The sequence below is a fragment of the Antedon mediterranea genome, chromosome 11, assembly GCF_964355755.1.
Source record: "Antedon mediterranea chromosome 11, ecAntMedi1.1, whole genome shotgun sequence".
Taxonomy (NCBI): Eukaryota; Metazoa; Echinodermata; class Crinoidea; order Comatulida; family Antedonidae; genus Antedon; species Antedon mediterranea.
The window spans coordinates 13,285,351-13,298,734 of record NC_092680.1 but is presented as its reverse complement, the minus strand read 5'-3'; the positions used below and the strand labels follow the sequence as shown (position 1 = coordinate 13,298,734).

Sequence of the window (13,384 nt, the reverse complement as noted above, 5' to 3'; positions counted from 1 at the left end):
CAGGCTCATTTATTTATTATATATTTTTGAGAAAAAAAAAAGTAAACTAAAATGAAACAGTGGCAAATAAAAACAAATTCAAACAACTTGACAATAGATCTGTATCCATTGCAATACTATTGAATCCATTTACCAAACTAGAAAGAGGTCGTTCACAGGTTATCATTTGTGTGTTAGATAAACACAATATAAATGTAATCTAAAGTCAATCAACAAGCAGTCCAATTTATTCTATAAACAAACTAATTCAAGAAAGGATGCAAACAAAATCATTTTTTAAAACATAGTAATAGGTAAGGCCTAACATTTAGTCTTTTATAAAAATGTATATAAAATGCAAATCTTCATAAATTCAAATTTGGTAACAATACAGCCACTATATGTTGTTACTCTATATTTATACCTAAGATTGATTACAAAAGTACAGGAATGGAACAATCTTATTTCTAACAGTCATTCATCCATTTCTCAACAATCATTTAAACATAAACTTTTTAAGTACTTTTAGTTTTATATTTATATGTGCATGGTGGCCCAAGGAAGAACAAGCATGCATAAATGTTAAAGAAGTTAAATACAACTAAAATCTATTATCCATTTAAAACTGTATTATATTTCAAAATTACAGACTTCAATCCTATTGACACAGTTACTCACAAAAACAGAGCATAAGGGGAGGTTCTGTAACTAAATACAGGTTAAATTTGAAGAGCTCAAATATAATTTACAGATATTTTTATCATACACAACAATGTTGACCATGACCTATTGACCAGTGTTAGGGGATTGAGGGGGAGTGTTTGTATTTCGTGACTGTACATGCTTCTATAATTTACACGTTTTAGCCTCTTACAAACAAGATTTTAGTTGTCTCACACTCTATGACCCCATTTACACTTTCGTTTGGGTCCAGGGCCGGTCCTGGGTCGGTCCTGGGCCGGTTGCAAATATTTACTTTTTAGGCCGGCCCAGAGCGTTTACACTACCGACGCAGATTACTGGTCGTAAATAATTTTATCGGAAGTACCATTGCATGCTGGGATACGAAGTACAGTTTGTTTACATTTTTCTCTCTCGATCGTCAATTCAACTCTCCGCGCGAACCGACCGTTTTATATTTATAGTACTGTATTGTTGTTTTTTGTCCCATTAAAAACAAAATGAACCCCACTGTTTTATATATAATATGGCTATATTTTATGTATATGCGAAACAAGCGGAGGAATACTTTATTGAAAGAAGATGTCTGAAAATAAATTTAACTATATAATGAAGAAAACAAATTGTCGCCCGAAAAGGAGGAAGGTATGTACTGAGAATGTCGGATCGTCATAACAACAACCTCATAAAAAGGTCAAACGTTGTTCACGATTCACTGCGTAAGCCGGCCCAAACGTAAAAGCCGCTCCTGAACCTACCTGGAGAGGTGGCCCAGATCTGCGTCCGGCCCAGGGCCGGCCTAACTTTTTGGAGTATTTACACTTATCAATTGCCGACCCAGGGCCGGCCTAAATCGTAAGTGTAAATGGGGTCTATGTGACATCATCACTTAAGGGTGCATATGATTTTGATCAATAGATAACCTGATAGGCCTGGCTACCCTAGATTTAAAAAAAACAAGACAAAAACATATAATATGCATCACATAGTTCATCATTATTTTGACATTATTTTACAACCAATTTGAGATTTATAAGACACAAAAGACTGTCACCTAACCCTCACCCTATACTCTTTCTTTCTATTTTGAATGACAATGGTTCATATTTTTGTACATTGCCTGACAAGTATTTTATTACGATATGGAAAAAAAAACAGAAAAAATCAATCAATTTAAAGGATGTTAATAGTGGTACTGTTTTATCGCCTAATAATACTTAATTTTTCAGATATGAACAGCATTACAAAATTATGATAATTAATCACTTATGCTAATTAATTAGTGCCACTTGTTAATCCAACCTGTACAAACACATTCAGTAAGTTTTAAAACACTAAAGTAAAGGATTTGTAAATAGAATAAACATCACAGTGATGGAGTTAGTTTCCCTTTAAGACAGCGTGAGGCAGTACAGGTAACATTGGGTTATTGTAAAGTGAATGCATGAACATGCCATAACAAAACTTGTCCATTTTCATAATCTCATGTGGTTTCTAAAGTTTTAATTAATGGTCAGGGCAAATTCTTTTAAATGAAAATCAATCTAAACAAACCCTACGATGCCTTGTATTGACCAGCCCTTAGGTATAGGGCATATTACCTCTGTGGTGTGAGTAAAGCTCCAGGCCTAAGAGGACTGAAATACCAGTAGCTTGCTGGTAAGCTGAATTGGCCCCCTTAAGGATGTTTGTTTTGAACTTACACCTTCCCTACGTTTTTTAGATCTAATTTAAGATCACAAACTATATTTAATGTAAAAATAATACTATATGGTCCTATTGCGATAACTTTTTTCGTCTTTAAATGGTTAAAACTGTGAAAAATAAGTCGATTCTAATAATTATAGCGGCCCGCTATAAATCCCAAAATGCATTGCACGCCGATTGATATTTTTGTTTTTCTTCTGTAATTCACCCACTTTTCGATCGATCGTGAGGCCAAAACAAATGGAAGACTCCTAACTTTTCAGCGAAAATACCGGGTTTTCCCCAATTTGTATCAACGGAGTCTGGCAAAAATAGAAAGACAATTAATGCAGCAACTATACAACGTCAGGCTAGGTATATAGCTAGCGTACGATGTTCGTACGTTACCGATGTTTACCAGCTAGGCCTACAAAACTAAGCCTAGCTAGGCTAGGCCTAAAGACCGTCCACGAGAGGTCAGTCGCCGCGAGCTACTTAGGTAGTGCATTGTTTCTCACTTTTTATCATAATTTACCATAAAACGTACATTTAAGACAAGGAATGACCTGGTTTAATGTTTTTAAAGTAATATATATGTATTATTTTTACAAAACGTCACAAATTGTAGGGAAGGTGTCTTTAATATCCAGAAGGTTTGCACTCAATAAACCACTTTGATACTAAAGCACCACTTTCCAATTTTATTGCCAATTTACAATGAGTTCCTTTACATGTTTGATGGGTAAATTTGCTGGCCCTTTTTAAAGATTAAAGGTTTAGTTGTGGGTTTATCTAAACACAAGCCATATTATGTTTGAAATCTTTGTCACCTATGCAACGATCCAATTAACTTTCAAAATGATTACCGTACAATAAAACAACCTGAAATATGGATTGTGTGCCTGTAAAGCCTGCTTAGCCCAGCCTAAATCCGCGCCTGTTTTTTTTAACAATGCATACCGAAAAAATGTCAAAAAACAATAAAACATGGGGTAAACTCCAAATAAAGAGAAACAAATTTGATGCTTTGATCAATTTCTCAATGTCTCTTTATTTGTAGTCTCTCTTGTTTTATTTTATCTGAAATCTTCAGTGGATCATTAAGTATGTGTGTATTGTTGAAAAACACAGGTAACATATTTACGTTACTGAATGTGTGAAATGTTGCTAGAAACTAAAACTTGTGTTATTGTGTGTCAAAATGTACTCACTAACACAATTGGAGCAATGTCGGCATCTTAGAAATACCGTCCCCATGAGCCACGATGTCTACTTGCCCCAATGAAACACAAGAGAAAGTGCTTCAACAATTAAAATGTAGGCTACATACAATAGATTTAAAGCATATCCATGTCCTACTTAAAAATTAATGAAATGAGAAATATCACACATTTGAAAACAACTCAACAGATCTTAAAATAGATTAGAGTGTACCTGAATAAACAAACCAACATAGACAAAGAAACACACAAAAGTGATATTTATTAGCAAAAACCTCTTTCTTTACACCTCGCCATGATCTGACATTTGAGCAGAATGTAAAAAAAATTAAATCAGTATCAATTATCAAAGTAAGATTGGATTACAAATCCTATTTCTTAGGTTTTTCTTAAGAAAGGTACCGGTATCTGCATTCATGTTCACACGCACTAGAGTTAAGTGTGCATAGAACGGATTTAGCTGATCCGAATCATATCAGAGTTATATCCAACGAAAGTAATGTGTTGTTAGCTCTCTATAGATATCAAGTATCATGTTAACTTTGATGGTACAGTACATCCAGCGTTTGAATGCAGAACAAGTTAAATGTATCTGCAATTATTTTATGAATAAAAAATAAAATTTAATAAATAAATCAATCAAATCAATACAAATGTAGGCCTCCTGATCTTCAGAGTAGTAAATAAAAGGGAACTATAAATAGAGAAAAGAATATGTACAGTAAACATAGCTACAGTAATTATTAGAAAATGAAGTAAACACAGTCGAGTACCTTGTATTACTATTATTAGGTAATATTTTTGTTTGTATCCATAAAATAATTTGTTGCAAAGACTTCTTTTCTTTTTTTAATTTCTAAAAATTGTATTTAAAACAAGAAGTACCAGTAGTAGTTCAGTAATGTAAATAGGAAACTTCCATTACAACAATACAATCAATTAAGGATTTGAAGTGTCAAAGATAGAAATGTTTACTGGAATTTCATTGGCATGACACTAAATGTGAAATTGAGTCTTCTATTTTATACAGTATATACAATTTTAAGTACAGTTTGTAATCAATACAAATGTACTATAAATAGTACAGTACACAATTGCAACCTTGATTATTTAATTTCTAACATGAAGGATAAATTATTTCAAACGTGACCCAGTCAAATTAATTGACCTTGTTTAAAAGGGTGTTTCTTATAAGCAATATTTTTCTATCAAATTTTAAAATTAAAGAAATCATTGTATTGATCCATGACACACAAGAGTGTGGGCAGTTGTGGTTCCTATGAATCAAGGTTTTATTCTGAAGGAAATAAAGGATCCACATGAAGTCAAAAAATAAATAAAAAATTAAGAACTAAAAAAAATTATAGGTTATACCTTAACCGACTATTATAATACGGTATATTCTACAGAGGTTTATATAACGCTGTACAATGCCAATAGGTGGTTAAATCTTTATATAGAATTATAAAAAAAAAAAAAACGAAAATAAATGAAATAAATATTAAAAACAAAACAAAACGTAACATATAAGTAAGTAACAAATATAACCATGAGACATAAAACTAAAACACAAGAGTAAGGAAAGGATTTTTAAAGCTTACTATAATTATTGGAATTTTATATTTTTACTTATGTTCTTATTGTTAAAAAAAAAAAAGAATTAAGAATAGTTGAGTAATTGTATTGCATTTTATATATTGTAAATATTTATTTATTTATATATATACCTTTGTCGTGGGTATGTATGTATGCAGTCATGTACTCGAATATATGCACATGTGTGTTTTGTAGAGACATAAACCTATTGCTTTTTTTTTTTTTTGTTTTTTTTTTTAATGTAGAGAGGAATAGTTAAAATAAAAGAAAATTATGAAAAAAGTGGATAATACATATAAAAGTATATATATAATATATCCGACCGAATTGTTTCGATCAAATCGTACAAAAGATAAAAGAAAGTACAAGAAAATAACAGAACAGAATAACAAGGGAATATATATTTGGATGAAGTGTAAAATCATTGTATTGATCATTTCAGAATGAAATGAATAAAATAGTGGTTAACGCCACAAAAGAGAAAAAAAAAAAAATTAAGAACTATATTGCTACAAAAGGAAAATATTGACAATTAAAAATAATCATAAAAAATAATTACAAATTTTAATAACAAATTGGATTATTAATTTTTCTCTTTTCAAAATGTGCATTGTTATTTATTTATTATTATTTATTTATTCAACCATGTTTCAAGAGGGTGACCCAGCCAGCGGAAGCTGATTTTAAGGGTCCCTCAACAATACGACATAAAACATAATCAGTAAAAATATATTAAAATAGTTAAAATTGAATAAAGAATAAATATAAAAATGTAAATAGAAAGGCAAAAAAGTAAAAGGTGAGGAAGATAAAAGTGTCATTATTAAGCATAAAATTCTTTAATTTACTTTTAAAATTTAAAAAGGTATTGCAATTTCTAATAGAAACGTCTAACGAGTTAAAATATGTAGGTCCTTCATAATTAAAAGAATGTTTTGTAAATACCGGATCATTGCACCTTATTCCATTCAGCTCAACATGCCCTAATAACTGGCAATACTGATTAAATTTTAAAATCATTTTCTACAAATAATTTAGAAAATTCCAGATTATGGTATAGTCTATGAGTTCCGCATACCTGGATAAAAATGAAAGATATAATACAATCCGAATTATGCCCTCTTATGGTAGAAAAGTCACAACATACCACCGTTACCATTTCTTTTCTATATGAATTTTTTTTCATCTATCAATTTGGAAATAAGTGCTATTTATTTTTGTAACAAACAATTTTTGATTGCAGTGTTTCAAACACAAGAATACCTCATCTGTGCACCAAAGGGTTACATCTTGAGGGTGTACCTGCTGATCACCCATTAACAGCCCAGTTGGACTAACTTGTCAATTTCTTATTACATTAAATTGGTTTAGTGATAAATGAAAGAACAACAGTATTATTGAGTGTTAAGTTCACGCCGATTACCTTAAGTTCACAGCGTGGGAAATCAGTATCAATTGAACCAGGACACAGTGGTCACAAAAATAATCACGGACATGCGCTACCAGGCCTGTGCGCTACCATTGAACTCCTTCGGTTGTGACAAATTTGTATTCGTGATAAAAAAATGATTTTTAAACTCTGGCATTAATACAAACAATTACTATTACATCTAAATTGCTCCAAAGTCAATGACATTGATTTTAAATTAATTACTTTAAATAAACACTAACAAAAATATAATTTATTGTATACACTTGTAACTGCAAATTGGGCAGGGCATATACACTATCAATAGGCCTTGTCCTATTTTCTGCAGAATACATTTAATTTACACATTTTCACAGATTTCCATCTTTTTCACCATTTATAAATCAATTAATTTTGTTTTTGATATACCTGTAAAATTATATAAACCCATTATTTGGAATGAAATAAACAAGGATTTCAGAGAAATTGACCAATTATTTGCTTAGTCTTAGATCTGTACATCAATTAATCTTAAAATCAAATGCACTAAAATGCCATACTGTATTTTTAATTATAATTATTCTATAGTGATAGTATTTGTACAAATTTAGCATTTTCCCGAGAGAACCTTCCTTTTGACAAAGAATATTATAAATAACAATTGTGCTATCCTTATCTTTTATCAATAACAATTGTGCTATCCTTATCTTTTATAAATAAAGCAGCATTGACTTTCTAACAAGTGTTCATTATTTAGTATTTTAGTCTTTTTTAAATATATTTAACTATAAGTTAAATAATTGATTGTCAGGATTCATACTTCAGGTAGATTATCCTATAAATCAGCACCCTAGGCAATACTATTCACACCATCGGAAATTATCAATTCACAGTTCAAAGTTATAAAAAGATTTAAAAATCATTATACAACAAGGTCAGGGGATTTTTTTGTGATTAGAGACATAGGTTGTCATTCCTTTAATAAAGTACATGAACCAATATACAGTACTGTCATTACTAGTATTAAGCAACATCTCACAAGATTTCAATTATACAAAAAGTCCCTTTTGAAAAACTCCCTTTTTTTTTATTGTAGTTTTAAATTCTAGTTGTTATGCAACTAAAGATGCTATAAATGTAATTAACTAGAGTCTGAACTCCACTGAAAGTTGAACAAAAATACATTTATGTATTCTCAGATACATGTGATTCTTCACTATTTTCACGCTGCTGCTCTAGCCCGCTACGTCCCATTAGGACTACTCAATCAGAAGCTAAAGCAAGCAGCAGTTATAGTTCTAAGGACAGACAGTTTTGTGAAAATGGAAACTCCACTATAATTTATTGATTCCAGCTGCTACAGTAGACCCAAAAAACGTTTGGGAAAGAGTCTATTAGGACATGTCATGCTAAAATTACAATATATTCACTGTCAGATAGTCATTGAATTATTATCGAAACAGTCCATTTAAAGTTTGTGTTTGTAATAGGATACTTCACAATTGAAATATCTATGGTGATGAAGTGACCCCCAGATTTGACCTTAGCAATAAAATTAACTAAAGTGACAGAAATTGAGTATTCACTTCTGTAACAAAAAAATAATATTTATTCACATATAAAAAAAGAAAAGAAACCCCAAAACCATTGTCTGACAGACAATTTAAGTATTTGTTGCTTTAAATTACATTTTTTTCAGGTAAAATAACTATTATGTGACAATAAAATGACACATTCAAAAACATTTAAAATAAAAAATATTTTTCAATAAGCGAGCAGCGTTTTTTGTAAGAAATATTTCTTGTTATATACAGATATGCATAGTTCCTGTTGTTAGTTCACTTTCTATAAACTCTAGAAATAGATTCATTTGTACTGTTGGGACATTAAAGGGTTTAGGCATATTTTTATACATATCAGACCTTTAAAAATGTAATTTTCAATATACCTTTGATCCAAGAATTATTATATTATTTACTATTGATAATGTTGTTGTTATGTCAAAATGAGTTTCTATAAAGTGCAGTAAGCAATGCTCTCATATAAAAATTTTTGTCGCCAATTATAGTAGACCGCAAATCAAACTACCCATGCGGTCTGCCTCTTTTCCGATACTGCCCTTATCGGCAGACTATCGGATACCATAGTTGTTTTAGAATTGAATGTCTAATTTACTTTGCAAGTTATTTAATGGATTTATGTCTGATAAAAGCTATGGTTACTATAAGCATATATAATATTAGAACGGGCAAATCCTACAAAACATACCGGGTAATGGATCGAGGATGGTGTATTAAATCATTTTTCCTCCATGGTGTAATGTTAGGTGAAATGTTGTATTTGTGCTATGAACCCTCAGACATGGAGAGCTTGACTGATGTATATTCCCACAGTCTCAGAGGCAAAGTAATCTGGATGGTAGTTTAATTATAAGCCAGTGCATGACCAGGACAATACAGTGATGAACAACGATAAGAATACAGTATACATACATACCATAGGCAGAATATCTGAATCATAGAACAGTCTCTACAAATGGATTATGACAGTAATTTCAATGAAGATCGCATTGCTTCTGATGAGAAAACTAGCTATGAGAAAATAATGGAATGTGCACGAACGATTCAAATTTACTTCCTAAACAAATTGCTGGGTTTAAAAATGTGTGACATCTCAAACAAATTATTATTTGATATATACTACATATTGTTTGAAGGTTTTCACTCCTGAGGATGATCAAAGCATATTGATCGAAACGTCGAGAAACTCAACAGTTCTTTTCAGAACTAACATATGTTGTGTAATGCAAACTTTATATCAACAAAGATATATACTGTATTAATATTGAAATTGTACTATGGCTGCAATTCATTTAAGTTTATCATGAAGGGCCTGAGAACTAATGGTCTTTCTTTCATAGGGGCCGTGCACATACAAAAAATATAATTTTTAATTATTACACAGGAAAAAAAGAAGTTAAATAATTGTTTAGATCCAAGTGAATGACTATTCCGTACGTGACAAAATTGTTTTTTTATATTTTTTTATCGGGGGAAAAAGGTCGTACACAACTAGAACACACTGTTGGAATTGACACAGTAGACTTCCCATAATATGATGATGTCCATTCTTTCTATTAAATGAATAAATGGTTGCTAATTATTGATAAGTAGTCTAGATGCAGGGCAAGGCAATCCTATCTCTGAAATCTGTTCAAAGCTATAATTGTCTAAATTTCTATTAACCTTTGTTCTATCAAGGACACTGGATTCATTGTTTAAAATCATACTTTTATCAGTAGGTCATAAAATATAAAAATTACAAAAGGATAGAGGTGTGAGAAAACAATAACCGAGGATTTAATTGCATGTGAGAAGGTAAGTCCGTAAATTCTGTTCTGTTCCACTGATTCTGAAATTGATTGAAAGTCAGGTATTTCAAAATGAACACAATCAAAAGCTAATTATAAGAATTTATTTAACATTTTCACCCTTATCAAATTTTGGATTTTTTCTATTGATTGGCTATATTTTTTCTAGAAATTGTTGTATTCTTTAAAAGAAATCCTCCCATTTATCAGACTCAAAATTGCATAGTTGGCCCTATTTTTTAGACGCTAAATCCTTAAAAATTGCATTTAGTACAGAATACCAATTGTTTTATTACCAATTTAAGTCATATTATCTATGAGAGTTTATACCACCAACAAACACCAGGAACAATTATTAATATAGTAATCCAATTTACACTATATCACACACTATATCACACACTATATCACACACTATATCACACACTATATCACACACTATATCACACACTATATCACACACTATATCACACACTATATCACACAACAATGTAGAAAAGTTTAACAACTTGTGGAGTGACATTTCTGTGATCATAACGAATGGTTCCACATGTCTGTCCTTTTGTCATCCAACATATTCATTACAAGGTATTCATTATTAACAGAATTTATTATTGAAAAGACTGAGTGATTATAGACAAATGATTTGCTACAAAACAGCAGAGATCCGATGGAGGATTGGCAACGAAGCATACAGCTAAAGTATAAGCTAACTCAACTGCATAATGGGGCGTGCAATATAAATTGACAGTGAAAGATACACCATTGAGTCAACATGAATAAACCTGTTGTAGATTCAAGATTCATATCAACTATTTAATTTAGAAAACGTGTTATTATCTCTTCCCACCTAAACAGTAAAGACCTGTGAAGTACAGTAATTGCTATTAAAAAATGAATTTATTGTACAGTATTTGTTCACAATTCTTTCACAGATGTATGAACTTTTAACACATGGTTTTTAAATACTATTTTTGAAGAAGAAAATAGACTACAATACTAACAAGAATGAGAACATTTTTTGTTATACAGTGTATTACAATAATTATATTGAGGATATATGTGCATTTTTTCTACAATTTGACTAGAACATAGAGCAAGAACAACAATTAAAAACACATTTAAAAAAATTTAATGTTTTGTATCAACATGTTAAAATAAACATCAATATGACTACACTTTTATTTTTCTTAACTGGCTACCCGTCACAAGTTTTTTTGGAGGGAGACTTTGAAGTTGTGTTAAATTTTAATTAGAGTTTTTGCCTCTTTATTATTAATACTTAAATATTTATTTTGTTACCTTAAAAGTAAAAAAGAAATAAATTGATTTTATTCAGTTCTCTTTTTAAAAAAATGAAAAGAAATCGCACAGGGGAAAAATAACTTGATCTTATCTGAAATATCTAAAACAGTTTAAACCATCTAAGGAAAAATGACTTGATCTTATCTGAAATATCTAAAACAGTTTAAACCATCTAAACTAAATACTGTATGTTCAAATTAAACATTATACAGACAATCTTATTGCAGCAAGGCTAATCCAGGAACTTTGCAAATGAAACAATGCCAACAATAATTATATGAATTCTGTGGTTTTTTTTGTATAGTACTGTAATCCCTGATAGTCACTTTGTATGCTGATGTACTATTTTACAAAATGGAGATGAGCATTGTAGTATTCTGTATATAGGTCACATCCAAGGATGTTTAGCAGGTGATGATACCACTTTAAAATTGGAACAAAAGTCATTTATTAATACACAAATAGAATGTAAATATTTATCAAAATATAACCCATAGTTACCACTTTCCTATAAATGTATTATATTTAAAAGGATTGATTTTATTAATTATTATTTTCTTAAAGATGTATTGTCCCCTCAAAAACATGAAAAATGAAGATTAATTAAATCAGACTTTGAATAGGTTATTTTGAAGTTTTACACTTTTAAACACATAATGTTTTCACTTATAAAATAACATAATAAATGGTTAAATTCAACCAAAAATCCATTGGCTGGCAGCCAATTTGACAATTTTTTTGCTTTAAATTACAGTTTTTTCAGGTAAATAAATTTTGTTTGGATCCAATTTTTGGTCAAAGTGGATAACTATTATGTGAAATTAAAATGGCATATTCAACAACAAAAATGTAACAATTATTTTTCAGGCGGACACTATCTTTAAAATAAACATAAGGTTAAAAAGTACACAGCATGGTCATAGGTGTATAATATGATCATGCTTAAAAGTTAAGTACATCAACTTACAATTATCTCTTCGTTATGTTTTCATAGCTACTGAGCGTAACTGATGCTAATCCATGCTAACTTAATAGTCATCAATAATTGGTTTCTGCTTAAACTTTTAATCAAACACTAATAGATTTAAAGTTGATGTTAGTAAATTAAATCCAGTAATACAACAATGGTCCAAGTGTACAGTTTCTAAGTAAATATTCCAGATTACTAAAACCCTATACCATGTGGTGGTATTATATTGAGCATTTGTTGTTTGTAGTTATTAGTATGATATACAGTAGTTCTAGTTATATTGGTTAGTGAATCTCTATTATTCATTAAAGAACAGTACATATTAACGTTCAGGGGTGTAGTTAAATCTAGAAAATGGGTGTCAAAAACAGTCATGGGTGGATAGAACAAGGTTTCCCCCAATCCCCTCTGCACAGCACAAATCCTTTAACATGTTTTTCATTTAATGAGTCAAACCTCAATATCAAAGCAGATGTAGGCCTAATAAATTGAGATTGATAGGCCTCCCTAATTGTATTAAAAAATGAGTTGGTTTTCAAGTTTGTGAAAGAAAGTAAACACTATTTATGACAACAATAGGGCCTATATACTCAATATATGTAAACGCTTATTCTTCTAATTTCTAAATATTTTATCTATTTATTTTATTTTACTACGAGACGTGAAAATACTATTGGGAGGTTTACATCTACACTCTCACTTGTACCATCCATGGACCCAATTTAACTATATAATAGGTCCAAGCTGGTACATTGTAATTTGTCAAATAAACAAAACAGTATATTCTGTAGTGTAGCATGACTGAACTGTCACTGTCAAAATCGAATTATTATATATCAAGACAAAACGTAATATAGCCTACTCACCAACATCGTCGTTTTGTTGGCTGGAAATTAAATTGAAGCACACAAAAAGAATGAATAAAGTCAGTTCCCCTCTCATCTTGAAAAGTTTTCCATAAAAAAATACAAGAAAATTCCAAAATAAAAACCCCAATCCCTGCAAAAGTACGAGGTCCTTGGTACACACCACCACACTTAAGATTGAAGGAAGCCTTTGAACTACCGCGACACGGTGGTCACTGTTTTGGGCAAAACCATTATTTCGTTCTTTCACGTTGTGGTAAATAAAAGTTCAAACAAAATACTTGAAAGTCGGGCATTTTATAA

At 30.5% G+C, this 13,384-nt stretch overlaps 1 protein-coding gene across 1 annotated transcript in view; it reads right to left on the bottom strand.

Annotated features, from left to right (window-relative positions):
• Positions 1-13,157, bottom strand: part of LOC140061988 (laminin subunit alpha-1-like) — a 57,989-nt gene extending 44,832 nt beyond the window's left edge. The window contains exon 1 of the mRNA XM_072108028.1: positions 13,082-13,157. Coding sequence (XP_071964129.1) covers positions 13,082-13,157 — 76 coding nt within the window. The remainder of the gene's footprint in view (positions 1-13,081) is intronic.
• Positions 13,158-13,384: the final 227 nt, after the last annotated feature.